General features: G+C 46.5%; 1 protein-coding gene across 1 annotated transcript; it reads left to right on the top strand.

The window, feature by feature from the left end:
• The first annotated feature begins 8,182 nt into the window (after positions 1-8,182).
• Positions 8,183-8,847, top strand: LOC119516920 (NEDD4 family-interacting protein 2-like). Its single transcript, XM_037813448.1, has one exon. The coding sequence runs from the start codon at positions 8,329-8,331 to the stop codon at positions 8,845-8,847; it is 519 nt and encodes a 172-aa protein (XP_037669376.1). The 5' UTR covers positions 8,183-8,328.
• The last annotated feature ends 13,278 nt before the right edge of the window (positions 8,848-22,125 follow it).

The following is a 22,125-nucleotide window of genomic DNA, read 5'->3' as shown; positions in this document are numbered from 1 at the left end:
CTTTGAAATTACCTATGTAACTACTTGTTAAACCATCTTTGAAATTTATCACCTTTCCATATATAAGTAATATGTCACAATAAGAAAATAACTGAAATTGTGGAACTGTAACCTATAACATTCTTTGAAATCTGAAATTTGCACTCTAACTACTTGTTAAATCATACTTTGAAAGTTATCACTGTTCTGTACATATGTTATATTTCACAATAAAAAATGTAGAACAATTATGTTTCCATCTCTAGCCCAAGCTTAACAGGAGTTTATAAAACATACCTTTCCTATGTCAGAGTCAAGGTTAAAACAATACAGAATGGGGATCAAGACACCTTCTATCCAGGTTCCCTGGAACAGAAAATACTTTAGAACTCAGTGGGGATACACACATTTAAGCCATGAGATTTCACATTATGAGTCAGTGCTGATTGCTTCTTCCCTTCCATTACATGTCCCTTTGCAAGGCTTGAAGATTGCTGAGACTGCTGGATTCTCAGTAATTCACGTGTCCTGGACATTGGTCACTTCTGTTGGAGAGGGCTCCTAAACTCTTTTAGGCCTGGGTAGCAAATCACCCTGAATCAGAGGGACCTTGCTCCAAAGATACTCCATTTTTATGAGTTTCTGTCCTTATCCCCAACCCCAGATTCTACAGTGCTTAGAATTTGGCCCATGTAAAGCTACGGAAAACCCAGAAGTGTTTTTGCTTAAGGGAAGAGTGGGATGTCCTCCACATACCTTAGGTCACCAGCTTGAATACTGGAAATTGTCCTGATTGATATATCAAGATACTGAGGACGGGAGGTGAATGGTAGTTTAAATTATATTTTCATTTTAAGTATGAGTGAAACCAATAGCTCACATAAATTAGAAAAGGTTACCAGATCACCAATATCTGGAAGAATGATACAGATATTCCTATCATTAATTACTTATTTTTTTCACCACAATCAGCACTTGAACATACTGATTACTACAAGAAAAATTGTTTTTTTTAGCAATAAGAAAAAAATGATAAAAAGAAAAATAACATGTCATACAATCCAATATACTAGTAAGCACAGCAAACAACACCACTACCAAGAATCCCATATTCCTCCCCTATATCCCCCTTTCATATACATTTAGCATTGGCATATTGCCTTTGTTACATTTAATGGAGGTATATTACAGTGTTACTGTTGACCATAGACTCCAGTTTGCTTTGATTATGTTTTTTCCTGAATATCATCCCTTTTTCAACTCTCTACATGGTTGACATTCATTTGCTTTCCCACATGCAAAAACATTTTTATATTTGTATATTTAGTAACAGTCATTGGCCACTCCAGTTTTTGCCATGTTATACAGTCCCAGTCTTTATCATCTATCTTTACCTCTGGTGTCATACATTCTCCTATCCCACCTCTTTCAGCTTTACTAACAGACATCTTTGTTCAGTGTACTTACAATACTGTGCTACCATCACACAGTATTATGCTATCTATTTCTGGATCTATGCAATCAATCCTAAACATTCTGTAGTCCTTCAGCATCAAATGGCTGGTCTCTGCCCTCTTTCTATCTCCTGATCGCCTATGTTGTCAGCTTTTAACTCCCAAAGTTTGTTCATTAATGTCTGTTCATATTAGTGAGACCATACAGAATCTGTCCTTTTGTTTCTGGCTAACTTCACTCAACATAATATCCTCAAGGTTCATCCACATTATTACACGATCCATGTCTTTGTTCTGTCTTACAGCTGCATAATATTCCATCATGTGTATATAATCAGAGGAACTGAAACTTAAGACACAAACAGACATTTGTAAACCAATGTTTATTGCAGCATTATTCACAATTGCCAAGAGATGGAAACAGCCCAAATGTCCATCAAAGGACGAGTGGATACTTACTTATTTTTTTTTTATTTTTTTTATCTTCATTTTATTGAGATATATTCACATACCACGCAGTCATACAAAACAAATCGTACTTTCGATTGTTTACAGTACCATTACATAGTTGTACATTCATCACCTAAATCAATCCCTGACACCTTCATTACCACACACACAAAAATAACAAGAATAATAATTAGAGTGAAAAAGAGCAATTGAAGTAAAAAAGAACACTGGGTACCTTTGTCTGTTTGTTTCCTTCCCCTATTTTTCTACTCATCCATCCATAAACTAGACAAAGTGGAGTGTGGTCCTTATGGCTTTCCCAATCCCATTGTCACCCCTCATAAGCTACATTTTTATACAACTGTCTTCGAGATTCATGGGTTCTGGGTTGTAGTTTGATAGTTTCAGGTATCCACCACCAGCTACCCCAATTCTTTAGAACCTAAAAAGGGTTGTCTAAATTGTGCGTAAGAGTGCCCACCAGAGTGACCTCTCGGCTCCTTTTGGAATCTCTCTGCCACTGAAGCTTATTTCATTTCCTTTCACATCCCCTTTTGGTCAAGAAGATGTTCTCCATCCCACAATGCCAGGTCTACATTCCTTCCCGGGAGTCATATTCCACGTTGCCAGGGAGATTCACTCCCCTGGGTGTCTGATCCCACGTAGAGGGGCGGGCAGTGATTTCACCTTTCAAGTTGGCTTAGCTAGAGAGAGAGGGCCACATCTGAGCAACAAAGAGGCATTCGGGAGGAGGCTCTTAGGCACAACTATAGGGAGGCCAAGCCTCTCCTTTGCAGCAACCATCTTCCCAAGGGTAAAACTTATGGTAGAGGGCTCAACCCATCAAACAACCAGTCCCCTATGTCTGTGGTCATGTTAGCAACCATGGAGGTGGGGTAGGCCAATACCCCTGCATTCTCCACAGGCTCCTCAAGGGGGCACTACATCTTTCTTTTTCCTTGTTTTTCTTTTTTTTTTTTTAACTTTCCCTTCTTTTTTAAATCAACTGTATGAAAAAAAAGTTAAAAAGAAAACAAACATACAATAAAAGAACATTTCAAATAGACCATAACAAGGGAGTAAGAAAAAGACAACTAACCTAAGATAACTGCTTAACTTCCAACATGTTCCTACTTTACCCCAAGAAAGTTACATAATATAGCAACATTTCCGTGAACTTGTTCCTACTATATCCATCAGAAATTAACAGACCATAGTCATTCCTGGGCATCCCCAGAACATTAAATAGCTTATCTGTTCTTCTTGGATTATTGTTCCCCCTTCCTTAATTGCTCTCTATTGCTAGTTCCCCTACATTCTACATTATAAACCATTTGTTTTACATTTTTCAAAGTTCACATTAGTGGTAGCATATAATATTTCTCTTTCTATGCCTGGCTTATTTCGCTGAGCATTATGTCTTCAAGGTTCATCCATGTTGTCATATGTTTCACGAGATCGTTCCTTCTTACTGCCGCGTAGTATTCCATCGTGTGTATATACCACATTTTATTTATCCACTCATCTGTTGAAGGACATTTGGGTTGTTTCCATCTCTTGGCAATTGTGAATAATGCTGCTATGAACATTGACGTGAAGATATCTGTTCGTGTCACTGCTTTCCGACCTTCCAGGTATATACCGAGAAGTGCAATCGCCAGTGTTTCTCTCATGCATTTTGTGGAACCTTGATTGGGTGCATAGACATTTATGATTGTTATTTCTTCTTGCTGAATTGCCCCTTTTATTAGTATGTAGTGGCCTTCTTTGTCTCTCAAAACACCCCTGCATTTGAAGTCTATTTTATCTGAGATTAATATTGCTACACCTGCTTTCTTTTGGCTGTAGCTTGCATGAAATATTTTTTTCCATCGTTTCACTTTCAGTTTCTTTGTGTCCCTGTGTCTAAAATGAGTCTCTTGTATGCAATATATTGATGGTTCATTTTTTTTTATCCATTCTGCGAATCTATATCTTTTAATTGGGGAGTTTAATCCATTTACATTCAATGTTATAACTGTGAAGGCATTTCTTGAATCAGCCATCTTATCCTTTGGTTTATGTTTGTCATATTTTTCCCCTCTGTCTATTAATATCCTTTATTGTACCCATACCGAATCTCTTTAGTACTGAACCTTTCTCCAAGTCTCTCGGTCCTTTCTTTGTTTCTTTGTCTGTAGGGTTCCCTTTAGTATCTCCAGTAGGGCAGGTCTCTTGTTAGCAAATTCTCTCAGCATTTGTTTGTCTGTGAAAAATTTAAGCTCTCCCTCAAATTTGAAGGAGAGCTTTGCTGGATAAAGTATTCTTGGCTGGAAATTTTTCTCACTCAAAATTTTAAATATATCATGCCACTGCCTTCTTGCCTCCATGGTGGCTGCTGAGTAGTCACTACTTAGTCTTATGCTGTTTCCTTTGTATGTGGTGAATTGCTTTTCTCTTGCTGCTTTCAGAACTTGCTCCTTCTCTTCTGTGTTTGACAGTGTGATCAGTATATGTCTCAGAGTGGGTTTATTTGGATTTATTCTATTTGGAGTTCGCTGAGCATTTATGATTTGTGTATTTATGTTATTTAGAAGATTTGGGAAGTTTTCCCCAACAATTTCTTTGAATACTCTTCCTAGACCTTTACCCTTTTCTTCCCCTTCTGGAACAGCAATGAGTCTTATATTCGGACGTTTCATATTATCTATCATATCCCTGAGGTCCATTTCGATTTTTTCAATTTTTTTCCCCATTCTTTCTTTTATGCTTTCATTTTCCATTCTGTCATCTTCCAGGTCACTGATTCGTTGTTCAACTTCCTCTAGTCTTGTACTATGAGTGTCCAGAATCTTTTTAATTTGGTCAACAGTTTCTTTAATTTCCATAAGATCATCCATTTTTTTTATTTAGTCTTGCAATGTCTTCTTTATGCTCTTCTAGGGTCTTCTTGATTTCCTTTGTCTCCCGTACTATGGTCTCATTGTTCATCTTTAGTTCTTTAAGTAGCTGCTCTAGGTGCTGTGTCTCTTCTGATCTTTTGATTTGGGTGCTTGGGCTTGGGTTATCCATATCGTCCTGTTTTTTCATATGCTTTATAATTTTCTGTTGTTTTTGGCCTCTTGGCATTTGCTGAACTTGATAGGGTTCTTTTAGGATTTGTAGACCAATTGAAGTCCTTATCTCTAATTTATCAGATCCACAGCTTCGTGGAGTACACTTTCTCTAACTAACCAGCAGGTGGCATCCACGAGCCACCTGTTCTCCACAAGCCAGTTCTCCCCTGCTTAGCCTTTGTGGTGAGTGGGGGAGTGCGTCTTGTGGGGTCCAATTGGTGCACCAAGCTTGCGTGTGTAGTTGGTGTTGCCTGCCCTGTATATGGGGCGTGTTTCTGGGTAGTCAGGGGGGGGGGCCCTAACAATCAAATCTCCCTGGTGATCCTAGAGTTTTAAAGCTGCTGCAATAGTCTAATCCTTCAGTTCAGTCCTGCCACAGTTTGTCTCTGCCACTGACCCACAAGTCCTTGGTATTGGCGTATGGCACCTGAGATTTGCAAGTGGGCCCCTCTGCCAGGCTGTGCACCCCGGGTCCTCTGTTGAGGGATGACTGTGCTATTTCACAGGTGAGTGCCGTAGTTCTGGGCTGCTGGGCTGTGTAGGGAGGCTCCCAGTCTGCTGAAATGATGGCTGAATGGGGCTTTGTTAATTCACACTGCTCCACCTTCCCAACTGTGGGACAATCAGCTGAGGTTGCAGGGAAGGCTAATGTCCACACCCAGTTTTGTGGTGTGTGCCTGTTATTTGAAGCACTTCCATCACACTGGGTTGTCTGGGGCAGCTCTGGGCTATGGGGCTGGCGATGGGCAGGAGTGTTTCCTGTCCACCAGGATGATGGCTGTGAGCGGACACCCCCCTTTTCTTGGGAAGTTGTGGTGTTTAGTGAATTTTCTCAGCCACTGGATTATTGCCTTTTGTCTCAGAGCTCTCTTAGTTCTGCTCTTGACTTGACCTGCCCAAACTGCAAGTCTTTGAAGCTTTCTGTATTGGGCTTCTTAGAGTAATTGTTTTAGAAAAAGAAAAAAGGATTAAAAAAAAAAAAAAAAAAAAAGGGCCCTCCTCAGAGATCTAATGGGCCGTTGAAATGCTAAGAGACAAAGCAGCCAGAGCCATTAAGGAAAGGTCCACAGGGCAGAGAGATCAGCTTTTCTTTGGGATTTGCATATGCGCCTCGGGGCCCGGGCTCTGCCCTTCCCCTTTCTATGTTCACCAGAACTCCAAAAATCCTCCGCTTTTATTTTGGAGTTTTTCGTGTTGTTTTTTTTTCTATGCCTGTCTCCTCTCTGCTGGGCTGGCTGCTCTCAGATTCTCTGGTGTCTGGTCTCAGTCTATAGATTTCGCTGATCTCAGCAGTTCTGCGTTTTCATGAGTGTTGTATGAAGTATGCCCAAAGTCAGATTGCTCTGTGGTGTCCAGTCCATGCAGTTCCTGGCTTTCTAACTACTTTCCTGGAGGAGTAACTAAAACATACAGCTCACCAGTCTGCCATCTTGCCCCGCCTTCACTTACTTATTTTTATAAGAAAGAAATCCCCAATCCCAGGCAACATCATACCTGATCTCAAACAAAGAAATAAGGACCATATTATCATAGAACCAGGATGTCAGGATCTTTCAAAATGGAAATTGGCTGAGATAAATGAAATGCAAGTCGCAAATGTTGAAAAAAAAACAGAATGTTTGTGTACTAACTCTCTTAAAACCTTTTCCTTGCAAAAGTTGAAGCAGCATAATCTGCTGGAAAGTTGAGGGTCGAATGCACAAGTGAGAGTTTTGGGGTGACTTGGCCTTTTCATGCTCTCATTTTCCACTCTGTGAAGTGGGAACAATAAGAGGACATAAGCTCATAACTTAGGCTTATAACCAGTGATTCTCTGAGACTGCTTGAGGACGATTCTGAGTGACAACGTTTATTGTCCGAATTTGTCACCTCACTTATCCTGTCTTGGCCTAAAATTTCTCATCTATCAATGTAAACAATAATTATGACTACCTCTTATGTAACATTTGGTGAGAAATAATGAGGTAGTATACACAAGCTACATAGAATTTTGTCTGACATACGTTAATGTATCAAGTAACATTTACTTATGACCTGATAACTCTCCCATGTTTTCAAAAGTTTCAAAGGTCCCATGCTTTCGAAAGTTTTCATCATATTAGAAAAAAATCTATGCAAATTGATAAGAACCATAAAGAAGAACTGAACTAGCAATGCCATCGTCCAATAGAAGTACCTTCAATCACCTAGACTGCTCACAATTTTAATACATACAATCTTTTTTTAAATCTTAATGAGTTATTATTACAACACCAACACCTCTGTAAGTCGATTTTGCTTGGCTGACATAAAAGAACACAATTAAAGACTCCGACCGCCGCCGGCACGCTCCCGCCCCTCCCCCTCCCGAGGACAGGCCGCGCGGGCCCGAAAGGAACACGAAGCGGCTTCCCCGCCTCTGCGAGGCCCCGCGCTTCCCGGGCCAGGCCGGCGACCCCTCGGCCGGCTGTGGAGCAGCCTGAGGGCACGAGGAACTCACTCACCAGGGCTGAGGTTGCCGCAGCCATCCCGCACCACACCTGGCTCCACCGCCTCCGGCTCCAGCTTCCTCGGGCTCTCAGGCGCTCTGGGAGTTGACGGAAGCTCCCCAGTGGACCGAACTCTCGCGATAACAGCCCTTCAGGCAACGTGGACTGAGGAAGTAACGCGCTTCCGGTGTTGTCCTCTCACTCTCACCGATGAGGCGGGGAAGGGGAGTGAGTCCGCTAGGCCTCTTGGGCTGAAGGAAATGGGAAGAACACTTGTTCCTTGTTGGTGGAATTGTAAAATGTGTAGCCACTGTGGAAGACAGTTTCGTGGTTCCTCAGAAACTCAAGTGTAGAATTACCATATAACCCAGAAATCCCACTTCTCGGTATATACCCAGAAGCGTGAAACAAGGAGTCAAACCTATATTTTCCCATGATGTTCATAGCAGAATGATTCACAATTTCCAAAAGGTGGAAGATATCCAAGTGTCCATCTATTGATGAATGGAGAAACAAATTGTGGTATATCCATACAAAGGAGTATTAGGTGAAACGGAAAGAAGTGACGCGGAAGGGGCGCTGCGGGAGCAGCGACGACGACATCGATCGGGGTGGCCGAAGAGGGCGAGCGCCGAGGAGACTTGCCCACTCGGAAGCCGGATCCCGAGTCGGGCAGGATGGACCTTCACCAGTCAGGCACTGGTCGCTCTCAAGTGCTTCACAGTGAAGAGGATAGTTCAGAATCATCTGCTATAGAGCAGCCATCAGCTTCAAACCCAGCACCACAGATAATGCACACAGCTCCTTCAGCACCAGGCCTTGAAACTGACTCTTCTCCTCCACCTTACAGTAGTATTACTGGGGAAGTACCTACAACTTCAGATGCAGAAGTTTACAGTGAGTTATCCTGTGCCACCTCCGTACAGCGTTGCTTCCTCTCTTCCTGCATACGATGAAGCTGAGAAGGCTAAAGTTGCTGCAATGGCAGCTGCTGCAGCAGAAACATCTCAAAGAATTCAGGAGGAAGAATGTCCACCAAGGGTTGACTTGAATGATGCAGACCAGCTTAGAGTGGGTAATAATGGCATTTTCATGCTGGCGTTTTTCCTGGCATTTGTTTTCAACTGGCTTGGATTTTGTTTATTCTTCAGTATAACCAATACCATAGCTGGAAGGTATGGTGCTATCTGTGGATTTGGCCTTTCATTAATCAAATGCATCCTTATTGTCAGGTTTTCTGATTACTTTACTGGATATTTCAATGGACAGTATTGGCTTTGGTGGATATTTCTTGTACTTGGACTTCTTTTCTTCAGAGGATCTGTTAATTATCTACAAGTCAGAAATATGTCTGAAAGTATGGCAGCTGCTCATAGAACAAGGTATTTCTTCTTCTTATAGAGAATGCAGCGACCAGACATTCCTTTCCTATACCAACATGAAATTTCCAGATGATCTGTAAGCCTACAATAGGATAGAAGACTACTTACAACAGAAGACAAATTAGTGAAGAAAAGATACAGTTTCAAAATTGAATGGCAGGATGGTTTATTGCCTAAAAGCCATTTCTGTTCAGTCTCTTAAATATTCATATTTTATTTGTTTTGCACATTTGCATATGTGCCCATTTAAAAGATTTGCATATACTTGAAAGAAACCTTAAAGTTGGCTACAGTAATGCCCAGTCACATTTGGTTAATCAGTGTTTGATATAATTGAGGAATTTGAGTGATAACAGCCTTCCAGCACATGAGTGCCACTGACTTTTGACCTGACATTTAGTATAGTAAAACTGAAATTATTACCATGTCAGATGCTTTAGTGTCTGGCTCTTAGATTCATCTACTAACTGCATATAAAACATTCTTCGTTATATATATATAAAGTCTTTTGAAACCTGCAGTGCAGATTATTAGATAGGTTTTGTCAGATTTTTAACCATGTTATTTACATTATTCAGTAAAACTCTTTCTGTAAATAACCATGCAGAAATTACTTTCTGCATTGTTTTCTCAGAAATTGTGTCTAGAGATCTTTTCATTAATTTTAAATTAAATGAACTTAATATATAGAGAGAAAATTTGGATGTTAAAGATAAAGATTGTGTCAGGACAAACTTTAAGAAAATGTGGGAGTACTAAATGTCATTTATAAGAATATCTTTTTTTTTTTTTGGTTTTTAAGGGATACACCAGCTTTAAGAATTCCCAAATGAGGAAATTGATTTTTAGCAATGCCCATCTTATATAGATCCTTGTAGGAAGAGATTGTATTAGATATTATATTTATTTCATTTAAGTTTTGACAATTGGTTTTCTGAATAAGTTATTCACATTTGCATTTGTCTTTTAAAAAGCCAATAAAAGTATCTTTCAATGTCATTGTAATAATTTTTTCTTTAGGTGTTTAAATTAAGCTTAGCAAATAAAAACTTGTATTATTAATAGTTTCTTGCTTTATGGTAGTATGAATAACTTGTAAAATTCATATCCTGAATTGAGAGATGCAAAATATCCATTTTCAAACTATGGAAATAAGAGTGTTTCTAGATAATATGGCTGGGGCGTGTAAGTGTGTTTAGAGAAAGTGTGTGTGTAGGAGGAGAGATTAAAAATAGACCATAGTAACCATTATTACAACTGGAATCTGCTTTACATTCATAAAGCTACTACATTTCGCATCATGCAGATCATTTTGTATCTCACCAGTTTTTTCTTTTTCATTATCTCTTTACTTTTGAATGCCAACATAAAAAACTGATGGGAATTATATCTTTTAAACTTCAAAATCATTTAATACAACTATATAAAACATATAAAATTGGTTGCGTATTCATCATTAGATCTGACTACTAAAAGGTACATTCAACTATTCAGGGACATTTTTCCATTTTGAAAAAATAAAATTTATACTTTTGTAACATCTTTTGTATTTCTCTGTATTTTCTAATTTTTTCCATTGTCTTGGAGAAATAAAACATGCAGCTTTGTTTTGCTAAAAAAAAAAAAAACAAAAAAAATGGAATGAAGTTCTGATACATACAATAACGTGGATGAACCTTGATGACATTATTGTGAGTGACATAAGCCAGTCACCAAAGGACAAATACTTATGATCTCACTGACATGAAATAATTACAGTGGGAAAATTCAGAATCAGAAGCTAGAATACAGGTTACCAGGGGTTGGGGTTAGGGTAGATTATGGGAAGTTAATGCTTAATTGGTAAAAAGTTTCTGTTTGAGGTGATATAACCATTTTGATAATGGATAGTGGTGATGATAGCATGACATTGTGAATGTTATTAACAGCACTGAATTATGTATTTGAACCTGGTTAAAAGGGATATTATATATATATATATATATATACACATATATGTTATTTGAATAAAAATTAACAAAAACTTAGGACTGTTCAACATAAACAGTAAACCCTAATGAAAACTGTGGACTATAGTTTTAGTAAAATTATAATGATATTGTTTCATCAATTGTTAATAATTCATCAGTTGTTAATAACAGGGAATACTGGTGGGGAGCTCTGTATTTTCTGCATGATTTTTTGTAAACCTACAACTTCTCTAATGAAAATTTTAAGACAAACAGGAAAAACTTTTGCCTACATAATATGGTAATGGAAATTTTCTTTTCATAGAAATAATAGTCCCAAAAAATGCAATTAGATGCTATGATATAATTTGCATCATTCAAAATAGATAAAAACTGATAAATCATTAAAAAATTTTAAAATATGTGATTTAAGCTCTTAAAACAACATACAAAAACATAATAGTCCCAATTTTTTTACTGAGTTCTCTAAAAATTGTTGCTGCATTATGTTTACTTGTCCATAGAAAATGCCTTCTGAAGGAAAGTTTATCACTACTAACTTGATCTTTATGAAACATTCTGTACCTAAAGCCAGCATGCAAGCATTTCTAGGCTTATGCATTCAGGAGGATAATTTCTCTCTTTTCCCTAGTGTGCCAGTTTGAATGTATTATGTCTCCCAAACGCCACTATCTTTGATGTAATCTTGTATGGGCAGACGTTATCAGGGTTGATCAGATTGTAATTCTTTGAGTGTTTCTTTGGAATGCACCCCACCCAGCTGTGGGTGATGACTCTGGATAATTTCCATGGAGGTGTTGCTCCACCCATCCAGGGTGGGTTTAAGTTGATCAGTGGAGCCATATAAATGAGCTGACATAACAGAAGGAACTCAGTGCAGCTGTGAGTGACATTTTGAAGAGGAGCAAGCTTGCTAGAGAGGAACGTCCTGGGAGAAAGCCATTTTGAAACCAGAACTTTGGAGCAGACGCCAGCCACGTGCCTTCCCAGCTAACAGAGGTTTTCCGGACGCCATTTGCCATCCTCCAGTGAAGGTACCTGATTACTGATGTGTTACCTTGGATGTTTTGTGGCCTTAAGACTGTAACTGTGTAGTGAAATAAACCCCCATTTTATAAAAGCCTATCCATCTCTGGTGTTTTGCATTCTGCAGCATTAGCAAACTAGAACAAATGAGATCGCCTGCAAGGCTGCACGATCTTGTGCGCACCATGCTCGTAGGGTGGTGGACACGAGGCTCAGCTTCTGGCCCTGAAGCTCGGCCACATAGCTAAAATAATGACACCCGCATCTTCTGAGAGCCATGTCGTCAGGCTGCTTCTTCCTTCCCCCATCCATGGAGTGGCGACGTCCCCGCAGGGCTGTCCCTCCAGCCTGGGTCCTGCGGTGAAGATGACCCTCCCGAAGAAGAGCTGATACGAGTCAGGGAAACACACCTTGTGGGTGTTCCTAGAGCTAAAATCTGATTCAATACAAGAATTCACTGGTAATTGATATTGTTTCATAGTTAAAACTTTTAAACACAAAACTCAAGTTTCATAGAAAACTGATCACTTATATTATGACACAATGGAAATAAATTAAAAAGCAATTAGAAATAATAATAATAAAGTAATTGTACTAAAAGAAATGGACTTAGACAGGTACCTGGAAGTTTTCTCATGATTTCTGTCTTGAATCTTTGAATGACTATTCAAAGAATCAACACGTTAAAGATCTGTTCCTCATTAAGATATCCCAAGATTCTATTTTCACATTATGTAAGTGACCTTCCTCTCTCACTGTTGATTTATCGCTGTCGGTTTTAAGCCCCTGAAGCTGTGACGTCCGTGGCCTCCTGCTGCTCTGTCAGTGGCAAAGGCACAAGGGTTTGCTCTTCTTTGGTGTCACTCAGGTAAGAAAACCTGGACGCAAATTCTTTCTGTCTGTGGCAATACCGTGTTGTCGTCAGCTGTGTCTTGGTTTCACGAGTTCCACCTCACTGTTTCCCGCACTTTTCTGTCATTTACTCGCTGCCTCCCCTGCCTGAGTGGCTGCCATCCGAGGCGCTCCAGTTCTCCGCGTCCGTGGTCTGACTGATGGTGGCTCCTCTCCCTGTGGGGACACACACGGGCACAAGCTTCCTCTCAGCACAGTCCTTGAACGTGCATGTGTTCACCTGCCTTCAGCCTCCTGTTGACGGTAGTCAGCTCGGAACAGCCCTGGGACTCCCCGCTTCTGTGTTCAGGCAGCACCTCCCAAACAGCCACCACGTGCAAACGGAAGAAAATCTCACTGATGACTGTGCTCCCCAGGCAGTGGTCCCCTGTTAGTGCTCCCCCAGCAATGCTCCTCAGCTGTGCTCCCAGGTTGTGCACCTCAGGCACTGCTCCCCCACTAGTGTTCCACAGGCAGTCCTCCCCCAACCCCCTGGTTAATGCTCCCCAGCTGTGCTCCCCCACAGTGCTCCTCTTTCAGTGCTCCCCTGGCAATGCTCCTCTGTGTTCCCTGGCTGTACTTCCCCAGCAATTGCTCTTAGGGAGTGCTCCTCCAGGAATGCTCTCCAACTGTGCTCCCCCAGCAGTGCTCCCCAGCACCATGAGGGGCAGGGAAAACACAAACACTTTGGAAGAAAGGATGATGGAAAGAAAGAGGCCAAAGGCCAGGAACACCAGCAGAGGAGGAGCTTGCAGCTGGGCCCATGTGGTGGCTCAAGCACGACGACAGTGCTGGGGGGCGGCAGGTAAGCCAGAGCGGACGGGGAGCCTCCCGGGAAACCCGGAGCCTGGCCTGAGTGTGGGCTCCGGGCAGCTTCTGTGGGAAGATGGAGTGGCTGCTCTGGGGAGAGACGCCAGTCCACTTTCCCGGCACCATAAGGGGTGGCAGGTTCCCCGTTTGGGCAGGGGATAGTGGTTGAACAATCTCTCCGCAGGGAGGTCCTCCGGTTCCCAGGCCGTTGCACATTCTCTGGAACGTGTCAGCCCCGTGCTCGGCCCCCCGCGGCCCTGGGGAGAGCAGGCAGGTGGGTGCGGCTGGGGGAGCACGTGCCACTGGCTCCTCGCAAGCAGCCAAGGAAGAGCCATCTCTCAGCCCTGCAGCATCGGTCCTTTCCCTGATAGCTGTGGCTCACTGGCCCGTGTTGAAAAACAGATCGCTCGTCGCAAATTGGTGGTCTGTGGCTCAGTGCTGGACGCGTCAGTGAGGCTGAAAGCATCCAGCACGAGGTGGTGAAACGAGCCCCATCCCTGGCACCCCTGTGTCCCTGGCCACTCTCCCACCGGCTCCCCAGAAGGCCCAGGGTTGTCGCTCCAGATTGACTGACACTGAAGTGCTGCACCTGCCACACTCGCACCCGGGGAGGGACACTGCTGCCCCGGCCCAGCTCCACACCTGTCCCAGTTCTTGTACCTGCCCTGGCTCTCGTACCTGCCCTGGCTCTCGTACCTGCCCGGCTCCCGCCCCGTGCGCCCCTTTGCTGTGCTGCCAGGTGTGGCCCCACTGCTCCACTCTCACGTGGGCCCAGCTTGCCGCCCTCCATCCTGCCAGTGCCACTGGGTCTGGGGCCCCCAGGGCAGGGGAGAGAGAGTTCTCTGTCGGCTCACAGGAAGAGCACACGTACCTCTGACTTCCTGTCTTTTATGCACTTAGTAAAGGAAAGTGTTGATTGTAAAATATAATTGGCCCAAAATAGTAACTTTTTAAGAAGCAAGTGGAAACCTCGTGGTGACAAGGGCTCTCCCTGCAGCCGTCCTCAGGCCATGGTGCCAGCTCTGCCCACCAACATGTGCCCTCCTGGATGGCCGAGTGTCCCTGGACACGAGGCACGACAGTTTTGGGAGACGAAGTGGAGAAGGGTTTCTTCCGCTGAGCCCCCAGGGGACACAGTGGCAGTGTGTCAGTGGGAGGCACTTGGAGCCTGGGGACAGGATACCCAACTCCAGCTCCATCAGAGACGTGCTTTCTGAGCACCCAACCAGCAACCGAATGCATTTGATCTGAAGGGCGGGGGACAACACAGCTCACACTTAACGCGTGTTCTGAGGCTGAAATGAACCGTTCGGCTGAAACGGCTGCCACCTGCATGGAAGAGCTGCGGCTGAGGCAGAGCCAGGGCAGACTGCCCCCAACTTCTCCATCAAGATTGCTGTTACCCACAGGCACACCAGGGTAAGCTGGCAGGGACCCCCAGCCACCGGGGAGGCCGAGGGGGCTGCAGATCACCTGTCAGGGTTTCCCCTACAGAGCTCCAGCCACCAAAGAAGAACATGATGGGTCAGCCCAGCGAGACCCGACGGAGGTACTCGGCGAGCGATGGCCTCCTCAGAAAGACCTGGTGACCTCAGCCTCCTGGGCCTCCACTTGTCAGCCAGGCGGCCCCAGCAGCTGCTCTGCCCCCAGGACCCCCACCCTGGGGTTGTGGCTCATTCACCAACAACGAAACCTTGGCCGGGGTAGCCGACCTCTTACCCCATGACTCCTTGAGCCACAAGGCCTCCTCTCCGCACGTTGCAGTTGGCTTGTGCCTCTGTTTACCCACACACTGGGCTCTGAGTTTTGTGGCGGGAAGGGCTGTTTCATACTCATCTCTGAAATCCACAATCTGTGACCCTACAATTGGAAACACCCCGCAGCCTGCCCAGCACCCCAGTCCCAGGGCTGTCAGACACAGCACCACAGCTGGGTGGCTCGGGATGGGGGCATAGCATCATCTCATGGGTCTCAGGCCGGGGTCAAGGTGGGGGGAGATGCCTCCTTGCCTGAGCCCTGGGCCCTGTCCCCGTGGTGTCCGTCTACCTCTGTCCTCTTCTCATAAAGACCCCAGGGCAGCACGGCCTCATTGTAACTAATCACAACCTCAAAGACCCATTTCCAGGCAGGGGACTGGGGTGGCCTGAACCGCGGACCCCAGTGGATGCCGAGCTCTCAGTCCCAACTGCCCCTGGCATGGGCGTGAGTTGGACCTTCTGAAGATGCTGTCTGTGGTGAGGATGCCCCCCCCAAGCCAGCGAGGTCTCCAGCCACGTGGTGCAGGCCTCGAAAGAGGAGACTGGAAGCCAGACGGGACAGGAGGGCACAGGGAGGATCCGGAAGTCAGTGATACAAGGAGAAAGGGATGGCGTTTGCTGGACGCAGCTCATAGGCCCCCAGGACACAGCGAACCAGCCCCAGGATGCTGCGCCTTCAGGGGAACCCGGCCATGGACTGGGGATGCCCAGTCTCTGGAGACCCTGCTGCCCACAGTGTCTGTGCTGGTGCCCTGCAAGCTCTGAGAGGGGCCCTTCCTTGCTCCTGCCCCTCAGGCTTCTCCCACTAAGCCACCCCGGAAAGCCTCATGTCCCGGCTCTGGGTGAGTTCCCTCTTGGACATTTTGCAGCCCCTTCTCGTGGCCTGCGTTTGTTATTATTTAATTGTCCGACTCCCACTGGAGACTGTGGCCCATGGGGGAGACCATGTCTGCCTCGTTCTCTCACTAGCGCTGTGTCTGGAACACGGTTAAAAGGCAGTAACTATGTGTCGACGCGCAGATGAGTGAAGATGATGACCACCCTATAAGCAAACACGAGGCCAGAATGCTTGCCTCGGCTCGGCTTCAGGCCACATTCTGTGGGAGGTAAAGGGGCGAGTCTGTTTTAATCGACAGGTGCAGAGGGCAGGTGAGGGAGCAGCTGACAGCCATGGACAGGTGCGAAGTCACAAGGACACCGAGTGGGGTGGCCAGGAACACGCAGCTTCATCGTAGCACATCCATGTGTACATGGCTGTCGATGTTTTTAAAGTCCTTCACACATTTTATCTTGCTTTAGCTTGATAACAATGCTCTGAAAGACAGTGACTGGTGCCTCATCCTTGCTTCACAGATGAAGGAGGTGGAGGAGCTCAGTTCTTCACCCAAGTCACCTGGGAGCAGGCGGTGGAGCCATGAGGCGTGGGCTGGCCTTGTCTCCATGAGCTCTGAGATGGAGAGAGGCCACGGGCAGGGGCTGCTTCTGGAAAATGATAGGGGGAGAGAGGGAGGGAGGGAGGGAGGAGGGAGGGAAGGAATGAGGGGGAGGGAGGAGGGAGGAGGAGGGAGGAAAGAGGGAGGAGGGAGTGAGTGAGGAGGGGGGGAAGGAGGTTTTAAAGCAAGGAGGGAGACAGGCCACCATGAGAAGAGTCAACAGAAACAACACATTACAAAATCAGGCCATGTAGCAATGCAGATAACAAGATTATCTGATGAGAATATAAAATATGTTTATTTGATATCTCTAAAAAATGAAAAATGGCATCAAAAAGTTGGCAGAGAATCAAGAAACTGTCAAATGTAATCAGAGAGATTTTGAAAAAAGATTAATCACAAATTTGAGAAACAAAAGTAGTTAGAACTGAAGTGAAAATTAGTGAACTTAAACATCAGGCTGAACAAGTAACCAAAAATGCAGTATAAATAGGCAAAGAGATGAAAAATATGAAAGGGAGGTTAAGGAGCAAGAAGGAGAGAGGGAGAAGGTCTAATATGCATCGAAAAGGAGCACTCCAGGGGATGACGGTGGGATGGAGACGAGGGAATAGTCAGAGATAATGGAAGGCACAGAGACAGGAACTGGCAAGTGGGCACGTTACCTCAACCCCAAGGGCTCTAGTTACTTCTACCTCAGATCAATTTTTGATATCTTGTGCAGAGCTTTAGTGGTTGCATTTTCTATGAACCAAATTTCCTAACTTTGCTACAAACACAGAGCATTTAAGTTGCTAAACCAAGTGCAACAGATTTAGAAACTCCCAGATGTTTGCTTTTTCCATTTCCATCTCCATTTAATTTCTAAAAGTGATGAGATAGTTGCAATGACAGCCATCTAAATAGTCGTATATTTGATCTAAAACGCCCTGAAATCACTCTGCGTTATTATGTGACTACCCAAATCTGCTCGTTATGTCATTAGGAGAGGAGAGTGACCGTCCACCTGTTCCTTGCGATGAGGTCATCAGAAGAGGATTAGTGGGGTGATGTCTGCAGGGCTTACACAACAATTTGAGTCTTTCAGATGTGCACAAGGTGATGTTAAATGAATTCCAGGGTTCTGATGGCAGCCCTCAGTTCAGTCATAACTGACTTTAAAGAAATGCTAATTGAGTGAGGTAATTTTTAATGCAAACCTTGGCACATGGCAGGCCCTCCGTAATTAGTGGCTTCCACCACTCAGTATTATTTCTGGGCAGAAATAAAATGAAACAAAGTGCAGCCACCATGGTGGAGTCTTGGTCTTCGGAGGTCTTGGTTTCCAACAGCGACTGGGAACCATCCAAGGCCACAAACGGCGGTGACCGAGCCGTCTCCACGCTCCATGTCTGGAGTCACTGATTCACGGAGTCAGACACTTGGTGCTGATAAGAAGACGCGTGAGCCGCGGCCTCACCTCTCAGCAGGGCCGGAGCTGGTCCCTGGGGAGGGGACGGCGAGTTTCTGCGCGAAGCTTTGCTGGGCATAAACAAGGTGAGCCCTCAGAGTCGCATCCGGGGGAGAAAACAGATAAATCACAAACTGTCCACAAAGCACCACCGCTGTGAAAGGCACTGGGCAAAGCAGCAGGAGGTTCAGAGCCAGAAGAGCTGATCCCGACCAGCGGACAGGAAAACATCCAAAAGGAGTTGGCCGTTGACACTGGACTCGGAAGCTGAGTGAGGAAGAAGGGCAGCAAGGGTGCCCCAGACAGGAGGGAGAGCACCCACCTGCCGTCCCGAGAGGGCACGGGGAGGGTCAGGACGGCACCGTGTGGCTGCGCGGTGCACGTGGGTGAGCAGGGCGAGGGATCCGGTGAAGGGCTGGACTCAGATCAGTTTGGGGTCAACCTTGCAAACCTCACAGAGAACCTGCCTCTGGAACAGAGGAGATTGCTACATCCAATTTTTAAAAAATGATTTCAGGTGGGCAGTGGTAGTGTGACCCCAGGGAGGGGAGAGAGAGGCGATCAGGAAAGAAACCCTTTAGAGACCGTAGCAGAGTTCTAGACAAGACCCGATAAGGGGCAGAATCAAAGTCAAACAAAGGACCCTGCCAACGAGGTGACAAGGAATTTAACAAGACAGAGAAATCAAAGGTAGCTCAGGGCCATCGTACTTGAGAAACTAAGTGAGCCATTTTGCCACAACCTGAAAGAGAAAGTATGGGATTTAAGCAGGTTTGGAAGAAAAAAAGGATGAACTCAGCTTAGGAAATTTTAAGTTCGGTAAGCTTACAGGTAACATCTAACTACTCGGCAATTAGAAATACTAGGGTGATGTTTTGGGGAACATGGTCATGGAAACCATGATGTCTTCTGATGAATTCCAGATTTAAACAGATAAAACACAAAACGTAGGAAGGAGAACAAACAGACCCAAAGATTCACCCAGACGACTGAAGCTCATTATGGGGCCAGTTGTGTCCAAGAGAGTGGCCACGTGCGGCACGAGCGTGCAGCGTCCCACGTCTCACCGATCTTTGTGCCCAAACTGCTTCAGGACACACTCCCGCTGCTCTACCACCAGCCTCGTGAGGCCACAGTTAGCCACAAACTCACGTGAGGGTTCTTGAGCTTTCCTTTCCATCCCTGACTTGAGAGATTTACGGTGAGGAGGGGGTAACGTAGACAAAACCAAGGTGATGCCCCACGAGACCACAGAGCAGCAGAACCGGCCCAGACAGCCGTCCCGGCTTCCCCGTGAGCTGCAACCGCTCGCCCGCACCGTCCCTCCCACGGGCTCGGCCGTGCGCCTGGCAGGCTCCCTGCGCCAACTGTGCAAGACCACGGTGCAGGGCTGAGCTAAGATCCCTTTCACCAGCTCCCGCCCTGGAGCCCCGTGACTTCCCAAGGTCCTTCCCTCTGAGGGCAAAAGCCGCCTGGGAGGCTGGGGGCTGGTCCCCTCATCCTGAAGACTTTCCCCGGCTGTGCTCACCCCTGATTTACACCCCAAAACACTTAACTCCAAGGACCCAAGTTGATGCTCCCCCAAACGACCCACACCTTCCTAGGAAGGACTAGTAACCTTGACAGCCCCAAACAGGCCATCTCCTCTGGTACTTGACGATTCGTTGGAAGGGCAGAGAACTTGAAATCGACCGTGGGAGTTGTCTGCCACGCAGCAGCATTTCAGACTGGGACTGGGTGCCCTGTGAGTTGAGCTGTGGGTCTGATGATTCGTGAAGCCACAACATTAAATTGCTGCTTCTCTTTGAAACTTCACTTTCGCTCGAGGGTTTGAAGTGGAACGTTGTCTTAAAAGTTAAAATAAGCACAAATATGTGGAGTAGACTGCCAAGTTTGCATGCTTTTTTAAAAGATAAAATATGAGACTTCAAAAAAATTTCAGACCTGTAGAGAATCTGCCTCCAGCCCCCTACATCCATGTGGCAAAGTTCGTCTCCTCTGTCAAGGGGCCCTTTGGAGGCTTGCAAAAGGCTCTTGCTCACTGGTGGGATAAGAGCAGCAAATGAACTCACACATTGGTCTGGCCAAACGCAAATGTTAGGAGGACAGAGCAGGCCTGTGTGGAGTGAGGGCGCACAGAATCTCCCCTGAGACGTCAGGTAAGAGACGGGACGGTGGCCCGGGAGTCCTGGGCCAAGAAAGCTCGTCACCCCCGTGGGTGTGGGGAAGACACGACATGTCCCTGCGTCTCAGTTTCACCATCTGCAAAAGAAGGAGCTGTACTAGGTGAAAAGTCACAAGCTACGTAACATTTCTGTAATAGTCTGCAACATTTAAAATGGGAGATTTCAAACAAACCTCTGGACTGCATCTGAAAACGGGAGCATCTCGCCCCCAAGTCCCTGGCATTCCCACGTGGGGCGGACGCTGCCTCCTGCCCCCCCCCCCCCCACGCTTGCCTGACGCCGCAGACCCCGTCCAGACCAGCGGCCCTGGCCACATGGGGCTACTTAGCGTTAGTTCACCAAAATAAGTGAACGTAAAGTGCAGTTCCTCGGACACACTGGCTGATTGTGAATGTGGCTGGCAGCTGCCAACCAGGATGCTGCAGCCCCAGAGCGTCCCCACTGGGGGAAAGGTTCTTCAGACAGGGCCGCGCACCCAGGCCGGGCGACCTCTGGTCTCTTGTGGGGGCCCTCAGCAGTGGGACCAGAGCCCGGTATGGGGGTGCCCTTTGCAAAGCCTTCCCCTCAGACCCGTCACTGTGGACAGGGGCCGTGGCCTCAGCCGTGAGCCTGGACGATGGTGTGAGGATGGTTCTGCAGCAGCAGACCCTTCCCAGAGGCGCTCCTGAGAGAGAAGTGAAGGCAAATTGGAAAGCTCTTAACTGTGGAGGCAAGAGGACTGAACAAGCAGTGGGGAGGGGCCCCAGGCAGGGGCTGTGAGGAGAGCAGGGGGGATGTGGTGAGCTGCTTCCCGGCACCGGTGTGTAGTGGCAGCACCTTGTTCATGGGCAGTGCCTGTGGGCAACAGGCGACTGTGGTTAGCAGCCATGTGTGGACCAGGGCAGCTGGACTGCAGCTTTTTGGCACAATGTTCACACTGGGTCAGCAGACGTGAGGACCCGCTGCTCCCTTTCAGCCGCAGTCTAGGGTTAGAAGTTGGGAAATGCCGTCCCCCACCTTGGGAGAGGAGGTCAGGAGAGCGGGCAGTGAGATGAAGAACCAGTGGCTCGAGCAGTCCCCCCACACTTCCAGGCCTTGTCAGACCTGCAGAGAGACGCCCGCATCCCTGCTGTCCCTCCTCCCGGATGGGCAGCCACACTGGCCGGCCCTGGATGGCCACAGGAAAGCGATGCATGTGGAAAGAGGGGCCCCCAAGGCTCCAGACAAGAGGCACCCAGAACCTTTTCTACACCTGGCCATGGTCCTGAGCCCGGGGCGGGGGTCGAGCTGTGGAGGGGCTGGTGCCAGGCAGCAAGGAAGGGGTGAGGAGAAGAGTCCAATGAGTCTGGGGTGAGGAGCTAAACCAACAGGCCATGTGGCCGCCAGGGCCCTGCAGCTGCCATGCTCTGCACTGGCACCTTGAGGATGTGCATGTACTCAGGTGTCCCCGTGGGGCCTGGCGGCAAGAACGTGGCAGCAGCACCTGCCCCAGCTCCAGGAGGGCTGCCAGTTTCTGGATGTCTCTCACCAGCCAGCTTCTCAGGTGCTGCCTGGCTCACCCCAGAAATCTCAGACCCGGGAGCAGGGCGGCCAGGGGCCCACACTCCCTCATGCTGGGCTGGCTGGGCGGCCTCGGCTGGATGGGGCTGTCCTCCACTGACACGGCCCCTCATGGGTTTCCCATGAAATCCCAAGCCACGGGCTCAGCAGGAACCTTACGACGTGATTCTGCACACACAGGAAAAGGCAGTTGTGGCTTTGTTGGTTAGATCTGCGTCCCCCTGACACCCAGCTC

The sequence above is a fragment of the Choloepus didactylus genome, chromosome 20, assembly GCF_015220235.1.
Source record: "Choloepus didactylus isolate mChoDid1 chromosome 20, mChoDid1.pri, whole genome shotgun sequence".
NCBI classification, from domain to species: domain Eukaryota; kingdom Metazoa; phylum Chordata; class Mammalia; order Pilosa; family Megalonychidae; genus Choloepus; species Choloepus didactylus.
This window is presented reverse-complemented; position numbering and strand designations above follow the sequence as displayed.